The sequence below is a fragment of the Falco rusticolus genome, chromosome 7 (assembly GCF_015220075.1).
Source record: "Falco rusticolus isolate bFalRus1 chromosome 7, bFalRus1.pri, whole genome shotgun sequence".
NCBI classification, from domain to species: Eukaryota; Metazoa; Chordata; class Aves; order Falconiformes; family Falconidae; genus Falco; species Falco rusticolus.
In genome coordinates, this window is record NC_051193.1 from 17,543,577 (window position 1) to 17,558,587 (window position 15,011).

Here is a 15,011-nt window from a genome sequence, read left to right on the forward strand (position 1 = left end):
GACACTTGTGTCTTTGTCACCAACTGTTTTGGCCTTCTGCTCTGCTCTTATGACACTAAATTATTTGCTGTTGCACATATATTGTTTGTTGGCCAAGGTGGCCATCAGCTTGCTGCTGTGTCCCAGGCAGGCATTTAACATTCCTGTCCTACTGTCACTTCCGTCTATGCTGTTACCACAAACCAACTTGTATGTCTCGGTGAAATCCTCCTATTTGGTGTGAGTGCCAAGGAACATGCTTTTGCTTGTTAGGCCTGAGGGACTACTCTCACAGCTGGTGTCAAACCAAGTGGTTGTTTGTTTGGATTTTTTTTTTGGAAGAAGCGCAGTGGGACTTCAGCTGGCAAGTAAGACCATGATATAATGGTCCAAGTCAAATATTTTGTGGCGATGTTGGCTGTGTGGAATGGAAAGGCTTGCCATAATCAAATATCTGTTTGCTTTCATAGGCTATAATTAATTACTTGGTTGTATTTACAGTCATAATTTGTATCAAAAGAGATAAAAATATGTCCCTTTATGGATAATGTATGCTTTAGCATTCTGATGTGTTCTGGGGTCGGAATAAAGTGCTTAAAATGCATTCTGCGTTTTATTCCCTACCATCACTCTGGTAAGCCAGATGCTGTCAAGAAGGCCTGGTCTTCAAGAGGACTGTAGTTTTATGAGGCCACCAAAAATAAAGAAGCATTGGTGTCATACCACAGTTCATAACCACTTGGGTTTTTTGATAGCCAATTTATGCTTTCAGAGGTAAATTTCAGAAGTTAATAGAAGTATCTAGTAACTGTTGAAAGACAATAGAAAACAAGAGCCATTAGAAGTCTAATGGGACTCAATTTCTAAATACCAGAGATGTTCTTAAGACACGTCCCCTTGTTTCAGTGTTGCAGACCAGTTTATTAATAAAGACACAAATGCAGTTTTTTATCTTCACCAAGATAACCTCCTGTTTTGGCTCTCAACGGTATCCGCTAGCAATTTTTCTACATCACTGCTAGTAAAGTGCTGGCAGCAATTCTTCTATTTCTCCTGTCAACCAAGCTTTATTCAAGTTTGACCTTCTCTTTGTCAGACAAGCATCACTCATCTCTTATGATGTGCTAGCTTTAATATTATCTTTCAAGCGTTATGCAGTGTATCTTCCTAGAATATGCTTCAGCAACACAACTTCCTCTAGGCTTACATACTGTAATATTCTGTTCTGTAGTGATAATATTAGCTTCTGGGTACAACATTTATTATCTTAGCATGGCTTAATTTGTGTTATTGTTTTGGACAGACAATCTACTTCTTTAATGTGCTGCTTTTATTTTATGCTGTTTGTCATCCTTTATTTTCTTTCTTAGCAACACATACCTAATAAGAACTGTCCGGCTCAGACTACAAAATACTTCTGACTGGGTACTTTACACATGTTATTTCTTTGGAACAGCTGTATTATTACCTAATCCAGCACATACTACGTTTAAAGGGTTTGCTTCCAGGAATGACATAATCATCAGTCAGTTTGACATTCTTGTAACTGTTTTGCAGAATTACAGATTAAAATGGTACTTTCAGAAAACAATGAACTTTAAATCTTTTTCCAATTTGGTGTTGTACACTGCTGCACACTTGCAAGAGGGGGAAAACAAGGTAGCACACATAATATTATTTTAATTATAGGGTTTCCTAAGAGTTCAGAATTTTACAACTTTATTGCAGTTCTTGTGCTATGGTGGCACAGTTGGTGAACTAAGGTTTTGCAATCATTAAAGAAAGAGAAGTGTATTAGGATGATGCTCTGCTGCTCAGAAAAATGCAAGAGAGAAGTAGGACACAAGGCTTGAAGGAGGCTTTTGATTGTGGGCGATAGGGGGAAATAATCTTCTGAACTTCTTTGATATAAAAACCTCTGCTGAATGATGAGACCGTTGTCCAGTTGTATTTGTGATGGTATTGTAAGTTACAAAAGCAAAGTTTTGTCTTCACTTCGGTATCTCCCTTGCTAATTTATCTTTCATGCTAGAAGAATCTGTGTTTTCAACATCCTTCAGAGATTTTTTTTTTTTTTCTAGGAAGTTTGGGTATAGAAACTAGTTATCTTGTATGATGAATTCCTATATTGTGTGGTAAGTTACAGGTGGCAACATTGCTATTAAAAATGGGTAAATCACACCATGTGTTGATTTGAAAACAGTTGAAAACAGTGTAAAGTTCAACTTTTATACAGTCATTTTCCAGACTGAGTTTGAATAGTAATTATGTACCATTAATAAACACTTGCTGGAAATTTTATTTAGCCTTCTTAAAGCCTTTAAACTGATATGTGGACAGAAAATAACTTGGGGTTTATTTGAGGAAGCTGAAAGAATGCCAAATAATCCTCCCTCATTGCACGCACACTCCCCACTCCTCTCCCCATCTGGGGACTAACTTACCTCAGTGAGTACTTGTGAACCGTTTTCAGCAGAAGCCAGGGCTTAATGGCCATGTTGAGTGTTATACAGCCTTTAAATATCTGGAACTTTTTATTATTAATGGAACCTTAAAGACTAATTTTAACTAGTGAATACTTTTAATTCTATCTTTACCTCAAAGTCTATGTCCCCTTATGGGAGGCTTAGGGAGTCGTAGTAAAGAAGGAGTAGAGATAAGTGCTAAAGAATGGTATGGAGCTGGAGAGAACTTTCTAGCTAAGAATGGGCACTTTAAAATATGGTTTGCCAAATATTCCTTAAGGTTGTCCTCTCCTTCCTAAAGTTTTTGTGTTCTATTGTTGACTTCTATAAATTTTGCATAGGAAATGAGCTTATTTGGAGAAATGTGGTATGAGAGCTGATCATCATGCTTTCTTTCCTGTAGTTAATGATATGCTACCTTTTCTTTTTGTATTAATTTTTATAATTCTATAAACTTAAATGAACCACAGAAACCTTGTACCACTAAAATATCTTTAACTAAGAGCATTTTTCCCCCTGTTTTTTACCAGTTACCTGGTTGAATATAATGGAGCCTGCAATTATAAGAGTGCCTAAAAAAAAAGCGGGAGGGTACTGGGGGTGTTTCCTTTTGCCTTCAATATTTGACATTTGTAAATATAATTTTCAGTAGTAAATAGCTGGATGATCATCCTACTCTTCATCATTCCACTATTCATAGGGAGTGCGCTGAGCTGAAATAGCAACAATTATGGAGCAATATGATTCCATGGATTTTTGCTATAATCCTAGCAAAACACCCTCTGGTTATCTAAAATGACATATGGTATAGACGCATAATATGAAGGCTATACTGGTATTTCAGGATGTAGTGAATTTTAAACACCTAAGGAGAACCAAACTAATATAAGTAAATTAAGAAGTGTCCCATAGGGTTAACTAAATGAGCCAGTGATTACACTGTTCTTAGTATGTTCATAATTTTTTTTTGGTTAGTTGTTTGCCATAGAATGTGTGGATGACAGAAGTGAGTTCTATGAAGATAAGCTCTTTTAAGTAAATCATTGTCATTCAACAGTATAATAGATGTCTAGCGTTGTATCCTTGATTTGAAAATACATTCAGTGGTCTCTTACATAATCACAATGAATTTCTTATCTACATCAAGGAATGTTGCTGTCTATTCTAGTAGCCTAATGACTACTGAAGTGAATTGCTTGGTGACTGCACTTCCTGATTTGGTGCTCTCATACACACAGAGAACACTTCCTTCATTCAGATAATTTCACTCATGGCAAGTTCAGAAGAAGCAGTAAAAAATGAAGTTTTTGTCTCTGAAGATGCAGTCGTTTTTTTACAAAGAAGAGATGCTCTCAAAATCTCATTTTGGGAAATTTACATCAGTTGTCTGCTTTATGCAACTTCTATTGAGAAAAGAGGCCATTAGACTGGTGCATTTTTTAATTTTTTTTTTTAGGTAGCAACTGCAAAGAAAACAAGTTAAACCAAAAATGTAATACCATTTTTGCCTTCCTAATTTTTGATTGTTGCTCTCCTTCTTAAATTTAGCCAAAATTAGGTTCAGTAAAGGAAGTGTAGTGAAATTAGATGAAGCTGGCTGAAACCCCAGAGAGGTAAAGAAAATTTCATATGTCCATCTCTCATGCTCTGAAATACAAAATTCCATTTAATGTGGAAGACAAGTCTCAACGATTTGGTATTTTCTAATATAACTTTCTAAGCAAGTGAATTAAACATATAATTCATGTGAATCTTTAGGCAGCCGGTAGCAAAGTACTTGCAGACTTTAAACGTTGCATTGCTCATAAATAATACTAAGATTTATGATACATCTTTAAATGTCAGTATTACAAATATTATTATGATTCGATATTCTAGAAAGAAGGTGGCATGAACAGATTATGGTGAGGCTTCTTACTTTACAAGTCATCTCATGCTTAAAACTTCCTTTAGTCCCCAAATTTCTCTTCACTTTTTGGGCTCGTCTTTTTTACAAGTTTGAGAATTAATTCAGTCTCTCCTGCCTAGAGTCCTTGGTATATCCTCTCTCTTGATCTCTTCCCTGCATTCACCTGTCCAAATGCTGCTCCAGCACTTTGGTTTTAACTACTCCTCTTATTTCTTTTAGCCCTCATAAAAGCATATCCCATTTTGTTTCCACAGCCAGCCCAGCCTACAGTCATCTAGTTACTCCTGGCTCTGCTCTTACCCTGCTTGTGAAAATGTTATAATGTTATACTGGGAAAGTAAGATCATATGGTGGTCCAGATCTTCTTTATATGCTCGTGGAGGAGCCAATCATATCTGATGTTGTCAGACAAATACATTCATAAATAGGAAAGAAAGAAATGTAAAAACTTTAATAAATCTTGAATAAATCTACTCAGTCAAATGATGGTAATTTGACAACTAAAATGCTATAGCTGGTTTTAGTCAAGAATTCATTTCTAAGGCGAAATAAAAATTCTATTATTTCTGAAGGGGTGGGGTGGGGGGATGTTTTGAAGTGAGAAAACATCAGAACAGGTCATGTCCCAGCAGAAACAAAATAGTAATGGATTCTTTTAAAATATGACATTAAAAATTGATACCATGCTGATTTCTATTCAGAAGAACTGTGAAAAGTATCAGTTAATGGCAAGCAGATATTCTTGATGCACAGAAATGTGGTCACTCTATTTTTACTAAAGCGTGGCATCTACTATTAGTAACAGCCTTAATTTAATATTCTGTGTAACTCAAAACATAAGTTTTCCTTGGAGCAATAAACTATAGTTCATTTTTTTAGGCATACTCTTTCTAAAAGGATTGTTCACAATAGCTGTGAAAGAGAAGCTAAGATCTGTGGTCAAACATAAGAAACTGGCAAGTTTTGTGGTCTCACAAAGGTGAAGAGACCGTAGCACAGTTACATTTTCTGTGGACTCAAATGCGGTGTTGTGATAACTAGTAGCTCAGTCTTCTTTAACGCTTTTAAATAATACAGAAGCAGATATAATCTGACTGGTAAAACTTGTTTTGACTCCAGTTTTTATTCTGCATGTTCTTGTGCATGTGCTTTGTTTTGATCACAGAAGTGGCCTCTAAAATTAGTGGAACAATAGAGCCTTTTAGTTCCCTGGATCGTCACTACTGTACTGTATGCACCTTTACACTTGTCAATATATTTTTCATGTGTGTGTTTGAATGTGATATTTTCTTGTAGATAAACTGGTTTAAAACTGAAACGTGGTGTGTGTTTAAGCTGTAAATGATTATATTGTACTGTATGTAATGTGAGTTATCTTCAAATATCTTAAAAATACGTGAACTATTTAAAGGGGCTGTAGAATGTGTACTCCATTTGGGGAGTAAAAATGGACACATCAGTAAAGTGACAATTAAAACAATGCTGTTTCATATATGCACTGTACTATAAAGTGTCAAAAAGAAAAAAAAAAGACACTTTTGGTGAAATACTATATGAAAATCATTTAAAATGTGCTTGTATTTTTCAGTTGACAAGACAATAATATACGGGTAGCTTTTCATTGTCAGCAAATATTTCCTGTCTGATAGTAAATGTGAATACATAACATTTTTGCATTAAGCAATTTCTAATGACATATAGATGTATATATCATATCTTGTACTTTGACAATTTTAGTTCTATTGGCATTTGGGGATAATTTCTGTAGGATAGAATAGTTACAGTTCAGAAGTTTTGTTTGGCTTTTTTTCTTTAATACCCTAAGTAGAAACATTTGCTTTTTCCTTTAAAATAGAATGCTATTTTTTTGAATACTGCAACTGTATTAAATATATATTCATTAATATTAAATATACTTTTAAAAATCCTAAAATATATGTTGAGGTGGGATACAATATATAAATTGTATGGTATCTACACAGTCCTGCATAAGCGGCAGGGCTTCTTATCTATTAAAAACATCTTGTTGCTTGTTTAAAATGTAGTGACAGTGGTCTCGCTGCAATAATAAAGCTAAGCACAGGTGTTACTTGGATTCTGCTCTGCACAGACAGTTTTTTATAGTATAAGATATTTTCTCAGAGACTGTTCTGTCTAACCTATATTCCCCTTCTTCCCAATTCTCTTTCAGATAGCGGTTCTGTGGATGAAAAGGTTTAAAATCATGTATTTACTATAGGGATCATGTATTTTGTTGATGTTCGTTTGTGAATTATTTGACCTGTTTGGTTCCTTCATTTTAGTTGTGAAATCTGCATGTTTTTCCCAGCTTTCCACTTTTTCATTCTCCTTTAAGTGTATTGCGAGTCTGTTGCATTTATAAACAGGATAACCCTCACTGTTGTGCTTATCATAATTGCCAGCACAGGGGTCTGCTACTGTCAAACATGATATCTGGGGTTTTTGACTCTAATTATCATCTACACTGCATACACTATAGGACTTAAAGGACAACAATATTTGGGAAGCAATATCTTATCTTCCCATGGGTTCTTCCAGTGTGTTTCACTAAATGCTGAACACTACAAAAATGTATTCCAAAGCAATAGTTACTCTAGCTTTGGCCTGGAGCTGACCCTGCTAAGCATTTTCATATTAGGTGTTATATGTTTGATGCAGTTAAATTGTGCCCAAGACTTACTAAGAGCAACTGAGTAACTGTACTTTTTTTGGTCTTTATTAAAGGCTCGGATAATAAGTGGAAGTTCCTTGGATACTTCCAAGCTTTATGCAGTCCAGGCATTTAGTGGGTAAGTACCAATATGACTGTGAATTTTGTTAATGCATATCTGCAAATTAGCCTCATAGCGTTATGGTATTTTTTCTAAGCTTTGTTCTTCGAAGAAACTGAATTATTTTAAAAGGAAGATAGTCAGTTTTATTGTCTATGTCGTCTTTTAATTTTTAAGTCTTCAATTTTTAAGAAAGTAATAAAATTCAGTTTGCACAGGTCAATGGGATGGCAAGATTTTTTACCTCTTTTTATGAAAATTAAATGCCCTTTGAAGCTGTAATTTAATTTTGTCTTCATTTAGTTAGTGTGTAGGAGTATAATAATATAAGTCTAATATTTGGAATCTAAAAGGTCACGAGAAAAAGATTTTCCAGTTTCTAAGAGTGAATGTGACAGAAACCTATACATTTTGTTTGGTTGTCATCAGACAGAGTTAATTTACATCGAGTTCCAGGGATTCCTTTCTTTAAGGAAAATCCATCTTTCCTATTTTGGATACCTCTTTATTATTCAGTTAGGAGAGAAAAAAACCCAGTAAAAAACATTGGTAAAATCTATCAGTTACATTAGTTAAAATTTAAATGGAATATTATCCTCTTGCTGGTACAGTGTTTGCTATAGTTATGCTTTGTTAGAAAGACAAGGTGATGAGATCAAATCAATTTATCTTCCATCTTCTCATTTGTACCTCTATATAGCAGATGCTAGACACTATCAAGTTTCCCATTTAGATTCCTTTTTTTTGGGGGGCGGGGGAGGGTGTGTGTGTGGATGGTATCTCTAAAAGGTACTAATGGTATTAATTTGTTCTAATATCGCTCACATGCTGCTGTGGAAGGTATAGTTAGAATAACATTTGTACTTACTGCTAAACCTTAAAGAAATTTAAAAACACTCTTCAGCTTTTCAGCAGCTTACATAGTTTCTATGTAGTTTGGCGTACCTTAGCGTTGTATTTCTTCCTTTTCCAGCCCATAGAAACTTCACAGTTGCTATAAAAGTGTGAGGCCATATGTGATATTGTACAGGATTAGTTGATGAATGCAACATGAAACATTTTTAATATTGTATGAGATATTTGATGTGTTGGGGTTTTTTTATTAAGATGCTCTTTGTATTAAAATAAAATTATAGTATATTTCTCTTGGCTCACAAACTGCACATTGCTTTCATCTTGATCAGCTACAGTTCTCTTGTAAGGTCAAAAAGGTCAAAAATATCTCAGCACTAAAATGATAACAACTTTTGCCTTGTCTGTTGATCAGCACTATTTCTCACTATGCCAAAACAACTGCTTCTTTGAATGGGATTTTCTAACTACTCTGTTGTCTATATTTTAAAAACAGAACAATATAAGTGCTGTGAATTTTCTTTCCCAACTTCCAAATGCAAAACTTTAGTATTTCTGTTGGAATTCTGTTGTCAACATGAAACTACCACTTCTGAAGCAACTTTTTTTCCTCTTGATTAGATTACTGACTTTTTCAGCAATGTATTAGCCACAAAAATGTTTACAAAAGCTCTCTATGCTCACGTTCATATTAGTCTTCTAATGGAACCATGGAAGGCTTTCATCGGATCCATTGCAACTGTGCTAGCAAATTATGGCGATAACCTTTTGATTTGATGCCTGACAATTTGTATTTGGTGGCTTCTTTGTTGGAAAACATTAATGCATATCAGAACCAGAAGGCATCACAGAGGCAGCTTCTGATATTTGCCTCAAATTCTCTTTGTCATATCAGCAAAGAAATCCTTTTTTTTCTCCTTTGTTCTATGAAGTGTCAATTCATTTTTAGTCATAGGCTTTGATGGCCTCAAGTTTCAGTAATTTATAATTTGATACACCACTAATAGCAATGTACCTCACGACTGAGAAGCAGGAATCTGACATCTTAAAAACTACAGAGTAAGCTGTGGTCTACTGAAACTGAAGATGCTCATACTCAGAAGCATTAGTGTGTGAGCCTGGCACAAAACTCTGAGTTTTGTGTATTAATAATAACGATGATGATAATAATAATAGCTGTTCATAGCTTTCAATAACTGCTTTTAAGAATTTGATGTATACTTTTCAGAACTAAGAAGAGAAAAACATTTAACATCAACATGAATTCAAATTCTTGAAACAGTGTAGAAATTGGCATTCTGAGATAGTTTTACAGGTGCTGTTCAGTGCAGAATTGTATATGACATTCAATGCTGTATTCCTAGAATAAGAAGAAATATTTTTTTTCCTCTAGAAAAGTCAGAAAGTTGAAACTGAAAATAAAGCTAGTCCAAAACTGTTTTGGATTTAATATCTGTGGTTTTCAATGACCCAGTTTCACTCACTGCATATGGTTAGGCTTTCACTGCTTAAGCTCAAGAATGATTTCTTAATATAACCAAAATATTAAGGAAAATTTTCAGTTTCACATGATTTTTTTCTTTTTTCCTTTCTTCTTGTTGTTTTGTTTCCTTTTATTGTGTGCCCTCCATATAAGTAAGCTTAATAAGAGAGAGCTCATTCTATCAAACTGCTTGCAATCTGCAAACCAAAGAGAAATAGTTTAACATCTAGTTACTCTGTAGTTTAGGAATAGCATTTTGCAATCAGATTCTGTAAGTGTAGGAACTGACAATGAGGTAATGATATCTATGCATGCAGGAAGCCGCATGTGATCATACAGTTTTGCTGTATGCACTACTTTCCTTAGCCAATTACTTAATTACAGTTTCCTTGTAGATGTAGGACTTAGAAAAGTAATGTATAAGAGTGGATAGAATTCTTATTTTTTGTGGGTTTCACACAAAAAATAATCTCATAGATGTAAGGAGACCTTTTGCCCGTGACAAGGACTATACAGACAGAAGTTGCTCTTTTTATGCCCTCTCTTCCATTCACAGGTGAATAAATTGAATTATTGAGTCCTCTGAGTATAAATTGTCAATCCCTTGTACAGGTATCCTGTAACCACTGCATAAGACTACTTCAGATGACTGACAGTAGCTCAATACTAGCTCATGTTTTTAGATTAAACCTTACTCTTTTTGCTGACAAAGTTCGGACTGGGCCTCTGTTCCCTTTGCTGTCTGCAATCTTTGTGCAAGCCCCTGTTTCACTATCACACTCTGAAAACAGTGATGCCATTTTCATTTAACTTCTCATTCAGCTGAAGAACGCTGATACCTCAAAGACTTTTGTGCCTCTTGTAATCACATTTTCTCCTGCATGCAAAAACTAATCCTGAATTCTATGATCCCTCAGCCTCTTCACTGCCAGCACAACTTTCTGCAGCTTTAGCTATGACTCCTCTTCCCTCTTACTCTCCCCAAAAGGTGCCATTTGAAGTGAGGGGAGATTCTTTTCATCACAACCCTTGATACCTTGCTTTATAAAAGTATCTTAATTGCCTCTTTTCTGCCTTACTCTTCCCTCTCTCTCATAGTTCAATGCTGTGAACCCACCTCACACGCACCAGCACATCCCGAGTCTGTGGCACATACCACAACCCTTCATTCTCTGCAATGATCACCCCTATGCTGCATGGAATGAGAGAAAAGCCAGGGCAAGAAAGAAAAGGCAAAGACCAAATACAGTTGTCCAGGGCTTCTTATGCTACTTCTCTGTTAAAAGCAAAAGCTCCACTTTTCCTGTTCTTTCCATGCCAGTATCAAATAACATCTTCTTAATTTAATTTTTCTTCTTCATTTTATTAAAGTTGAGGTATGTTAGGAATTCATCCTTTCAGTATTTTTGAAAATTATATGTCCATCAGCTGGGTTTTTCGTCAGATATATCTATCTAGGGTAGTACTGTTTTACTTTTCCCAGAGACTTGCTCTCTATTAACTCATTGCTTGTCTGATGTCAGTCATATCAGAGACTGATAATTTTACCACATGGCCTAATCCATTCTGAAATTTGCTAATGGTTCACAGATGGTGCTGCATGCAAACAATCACTGTTTTCCTTCAGTGGCATATTCTCAATGGTAAAACAAATGTATTTTTCTTGAATTCTGTGACAAATTCAAATAGATGATTGTTATGCAGAATATCTTCAGAAGCACACAAAAAATAACCAACATTACAGGTTTTCCTTCTTCCCTTGAATGATAACTTGTGTGCCTTCAACTTCATCATCTATGTCAAGATGTTGTTGAGTTATTATTGGAGGTAGGGAGGGGAGTAGAGAGTTTAATGTAAATTAATTGTAAATTTATATGAAATAATGTAAATTTAATGAAACCTAAATAACAGTTTGTCTCTGGCTATAGTGTTTAATGTTCCAAAGACTATATGCAGAGACTAATATTTCACTGTCAATACAGCATTGCCCAGTTTGTTAGTTTTGGTAATGTAGCTATTCTCCCTTTTTTCAACAAATCTGATCTCCCAATCCAGATCAGTGTATTAATCTTTACTTCCAGCTGATAGCCAACAATCTTTGCGTACTTATGGTCTTCTTAAATGTTATTAGAAGGACTGAATTTGTTCTTGTACAGAAAATCTGTGCATAGGAGAATTTCTAGTTCATATTCCCAAAGTCAGGGCTGTTTCAGTAAAGATGCAAGAAAAAGTACTAAATATGCAGTTCTCCAAGAATAAATTGACGTGTGTTTTCAGCGCACATATGTATTAGTGGAACTGTATTTTCCCACTGGATCTCCCAGGGGATTCTCTTACTCTCCACTTAAAACTGAAATGTATCTTCCTAGGCAGGTGTACATTTATTTTTTATCTGTCTGTGAAATAGGAGAGTTTGATGGGTCAGCCTTTCCATGTCTCTATTGGATATTGTGCACCTTATTGTGCACCAATCCCCTCTTGTGCTGTTATCTTTTAGTTTGTTCTGTGTACTTGAAATGATTTTTTGGTTTAATTAGTTCTGTTGTTTCTTTCCTGTAGTGCTTCTAACTAAATATTTATAGTGAGGGTTACAGGGACAAAACCTAATTAACAACATTTTAAAGAATATAAAATGATATTCCTGCTCTACTACCAGGAGTAACATGGAAATGACTTGCCTACCGACTGCCCCAATTGCTTCCCCTCCCAATATATGCAGGAGTCCAATGGCTATTACCGTTCTCCTTCTATATGTGCCTGTATCCACAGACTACCAGTCTTCACCCTAAGCGGCACTGATCAGAATTTCTGATGTAGCCCTTCTTTAGCATGTTACCTTGCTTATGCACTTTCCCTCTGTCTCTTCCCACCAAACCCAAAACATAGATGCACAGGTTCACATCTGCTCCAGCCTCCTTCGTTCCAGCCTGTCATACTATTAGGTCCTCCACAGTTTAAAAATGTGGTCTTTGCTGTTGTTGTCATTCTCTTCCATTGAATCCCACCCCTCCAACAATCCTGACATCTCAAGCCACTGCAAGGCCACCTCTACCTGCTCCAGGCAAACCCTTGCCAAAGCTGCTTTTCTCCCTGTTGCTTTTTAGGCTTCAAAAAGAAAGAAAGAGTCACTGTTTATCCCAAATTACGCAGAAGCAGCTGTTGGACCCAGATGAATTCGAAGATTGATGAAAAGTTCAGAAGTCCCTCATAAAGTGACAATTCATATAAACTTTGTGGAGTAAAACTGGAGAACAGTTCTGAAAAATAGAAGCAGTGCTGCAGTTGTGGAAAGAAATATTCTTTCCCTCAAAAAGAAAAAAATTCAAGCATAGATTTGAGGTTTTAGTGAGGGGTTGGGTGATTTGGCTTGCTGGTTGTTTTGCTGGTTGTTTGGTTTTTGGTTTTTTTTCTTGTTGAGAATTGTTGTGCCTGTAACTAAGCTTAATCGCATCAGGAATGCAGGGAGAGCAATTAATGGTGCTCCAGGGACCACATAAGGTAGTGGAGAAGTAAGAGACAAGAGTATAGTTTTCCTTCTTGAAAGAGAAAATTTGACAACACGTTCATTCATGTCAAAACACAGAACACTGACTACTAAGCAATACAAGCCTCAGTGTCCTGCAGGTAAAGCAACTGCTTCAGATAATTCCTTGGATTCCAGTCAACTATTACTATAAGGAACACATAAATTTCTCATGTGGAAAACAGGATTTATTATTATTTCACTAGATTCTTACAGAGAAGGGTACCCCTTTACGATGAAAGCAATTGGAAACGTCTTGTCTTGTGTTTTCTTCCTCTATCATTTATAAGCCGATCTGTTAAAATACCTACTGGTAATCAAAAGACAATTGGAAGTGGGTTTTGAAGCACACTAACCCAGAATTACTATTAAACTTGTGGGTGCCGAGTACAAACAAGATCAAGAGATTTTTAGAACATAGCTAACTAGAAACACTCTGGACACCAAACCATGTCTAGAGGTTTTCCACAATTGCCTTATTTCTCTACAGGGTGTATATTCAGTCAGTATTACTGAAGTGAGGGAATGCATTCAGATAGTAATTTATTCCTAGTTGTTTGCAGTTGAAATATTAACCAATAACTAGTCTTAACCTGGCTTCAGACTCCCCCCAGTCAACATATCTCTGATACTTGAAAAATCTCTTGTTTCAGCAAAGTTTTTAATAAATGTGTTATTTGTATTTCAAGATAAAGACTAGGTGTTACAAGTTTGGTGTGGTTTTGTGTTTTTTTTTCTCCTTCTTGGTAATGCTTCTACAGATAAACACAAATATACCTCTATATGGTATTCATGTTTGGCCTTCCATTTTTTCAGTCCAGATATAAATTTTTTTCTCCTAGAAGACTGTTAGCTATTCTTGAATGTGGATTTTTTTTCCTTTCTATATGCTGCTCCTTAGTGATCAGTAATAGAAGTCCAGTAAGAGCCTCAATTTTAGTCATATTTTGTGTTATAGAGCAGAATAATAGATGAGAGTGATTTTATGGACGTTGCTTGTCAGAAGTAGCTCTTTGTGGCATAAGAATGCCTTATACACAAGATGAGTTTTATTCACTGCTGATGGAACTGCTCCTGAATAACAAAAAGCCTTCAGAATGTGAGTTTCTGAGTTTATCTCTTAGTCTATGTACATCCACTTTGCACAACCTTAGAAATGTTATTTTGTTGCTTTCATGCTTTTGCTGATATCTGTAGATGTATCTAGAAGTTGCAGTCTACCTTGATCTTCATGTTCTTGAAAAGAAAATTCTAATAGCAAAACCCTGCACCAAAGACTGTTTATGTGAACATAGAAAGGAAATGCATAAACACTCTATGCATACTTTTTGCTTTCTTACAGAATGGTGCAGGTGCATCAGAAGAAGGTATGGGAGAAACACTTTATCTCCTAAATTGGTAGGGTAAGAGTTAGGATAGTGTTTGGAACGTGATAATGCTTCTAAAGTTTGAAATAAACTCTCCTGTACTCTAGGTAAGTGCTTTACCCTTTCAGCTAAGATATGAAAGGGTTACCATTTTTTTTCTCTTTTAACTAGAGGGAACTCTACAAAGAAAACTAGAGGGATGCCTTTGAGGATTTTAATATAGCCAACAGGCAATTTGGGAATTTTCTGTGGAAAAAAATGTGTCAATATGGACTTGATGCGTTAGAAGAATTAGATGTAAATCCTGAAGACAGTGCTTTTAAAAAAAATATCCAAATTGCCCAACTGGTTTGAGCTAGACTCCTCTCTCCTGCTATATCTGTCAAACTTCAGCCATAACTTGAAGTTAGTAGAACTGCTTACTTCTTGCTTACTTTTTCAAGAATCCTTGTTTGAAATTTTACAAGTCAAGAATGATGTGTCTAGATTTGCTCTGAGAGGTTCAAGACTCTTTTCACCCACCTACTGTCTACTACCAGGTCAGTTAAAGCTGTGCTCTTTATTTTCAAGAATTTGTTCTTGTTTCTCATGTTTCAAGTCTACTGCCTCTTGCTGATTTCTCGACTTTTCCCATTTCACCC

General features: G+C 35.6%; 1 protein-coding gene across 5 annotated transcripts in view; it reads left to right on the forward strand.

Annotated features, from left to right (window-relative positions):
• The window catches only part of UNC13C (unc-13 homolog C), a 234,202-nt gene that overhangs the window by 70,220 nt on the left and 148,971 nt on the right, over nucleotides 1-15,011 (forward strand). For 4 of the 5 annotated variants that reach the window (XM_037395051.1, XM_037395052.1, XM_037395053.1 and 1 more), the window contains exons 3-4: nucleotides 6,545-6,567; nucleotides 7,099-7,163. In XM_037395051.1, the coding sequence (XP_037250948.1) occupies nucleotides 6,545-6,567; nucleotides 7,099-7,163 (88 nt within the window). The remainder of the gene's footprint in view (nucleotides 1-6,544; nucleotides 6,568-7,098; nucleotides 7,164-15,011) is intronic. The other variant, XM_037395055.1, reaches the window with a different exon arrangement.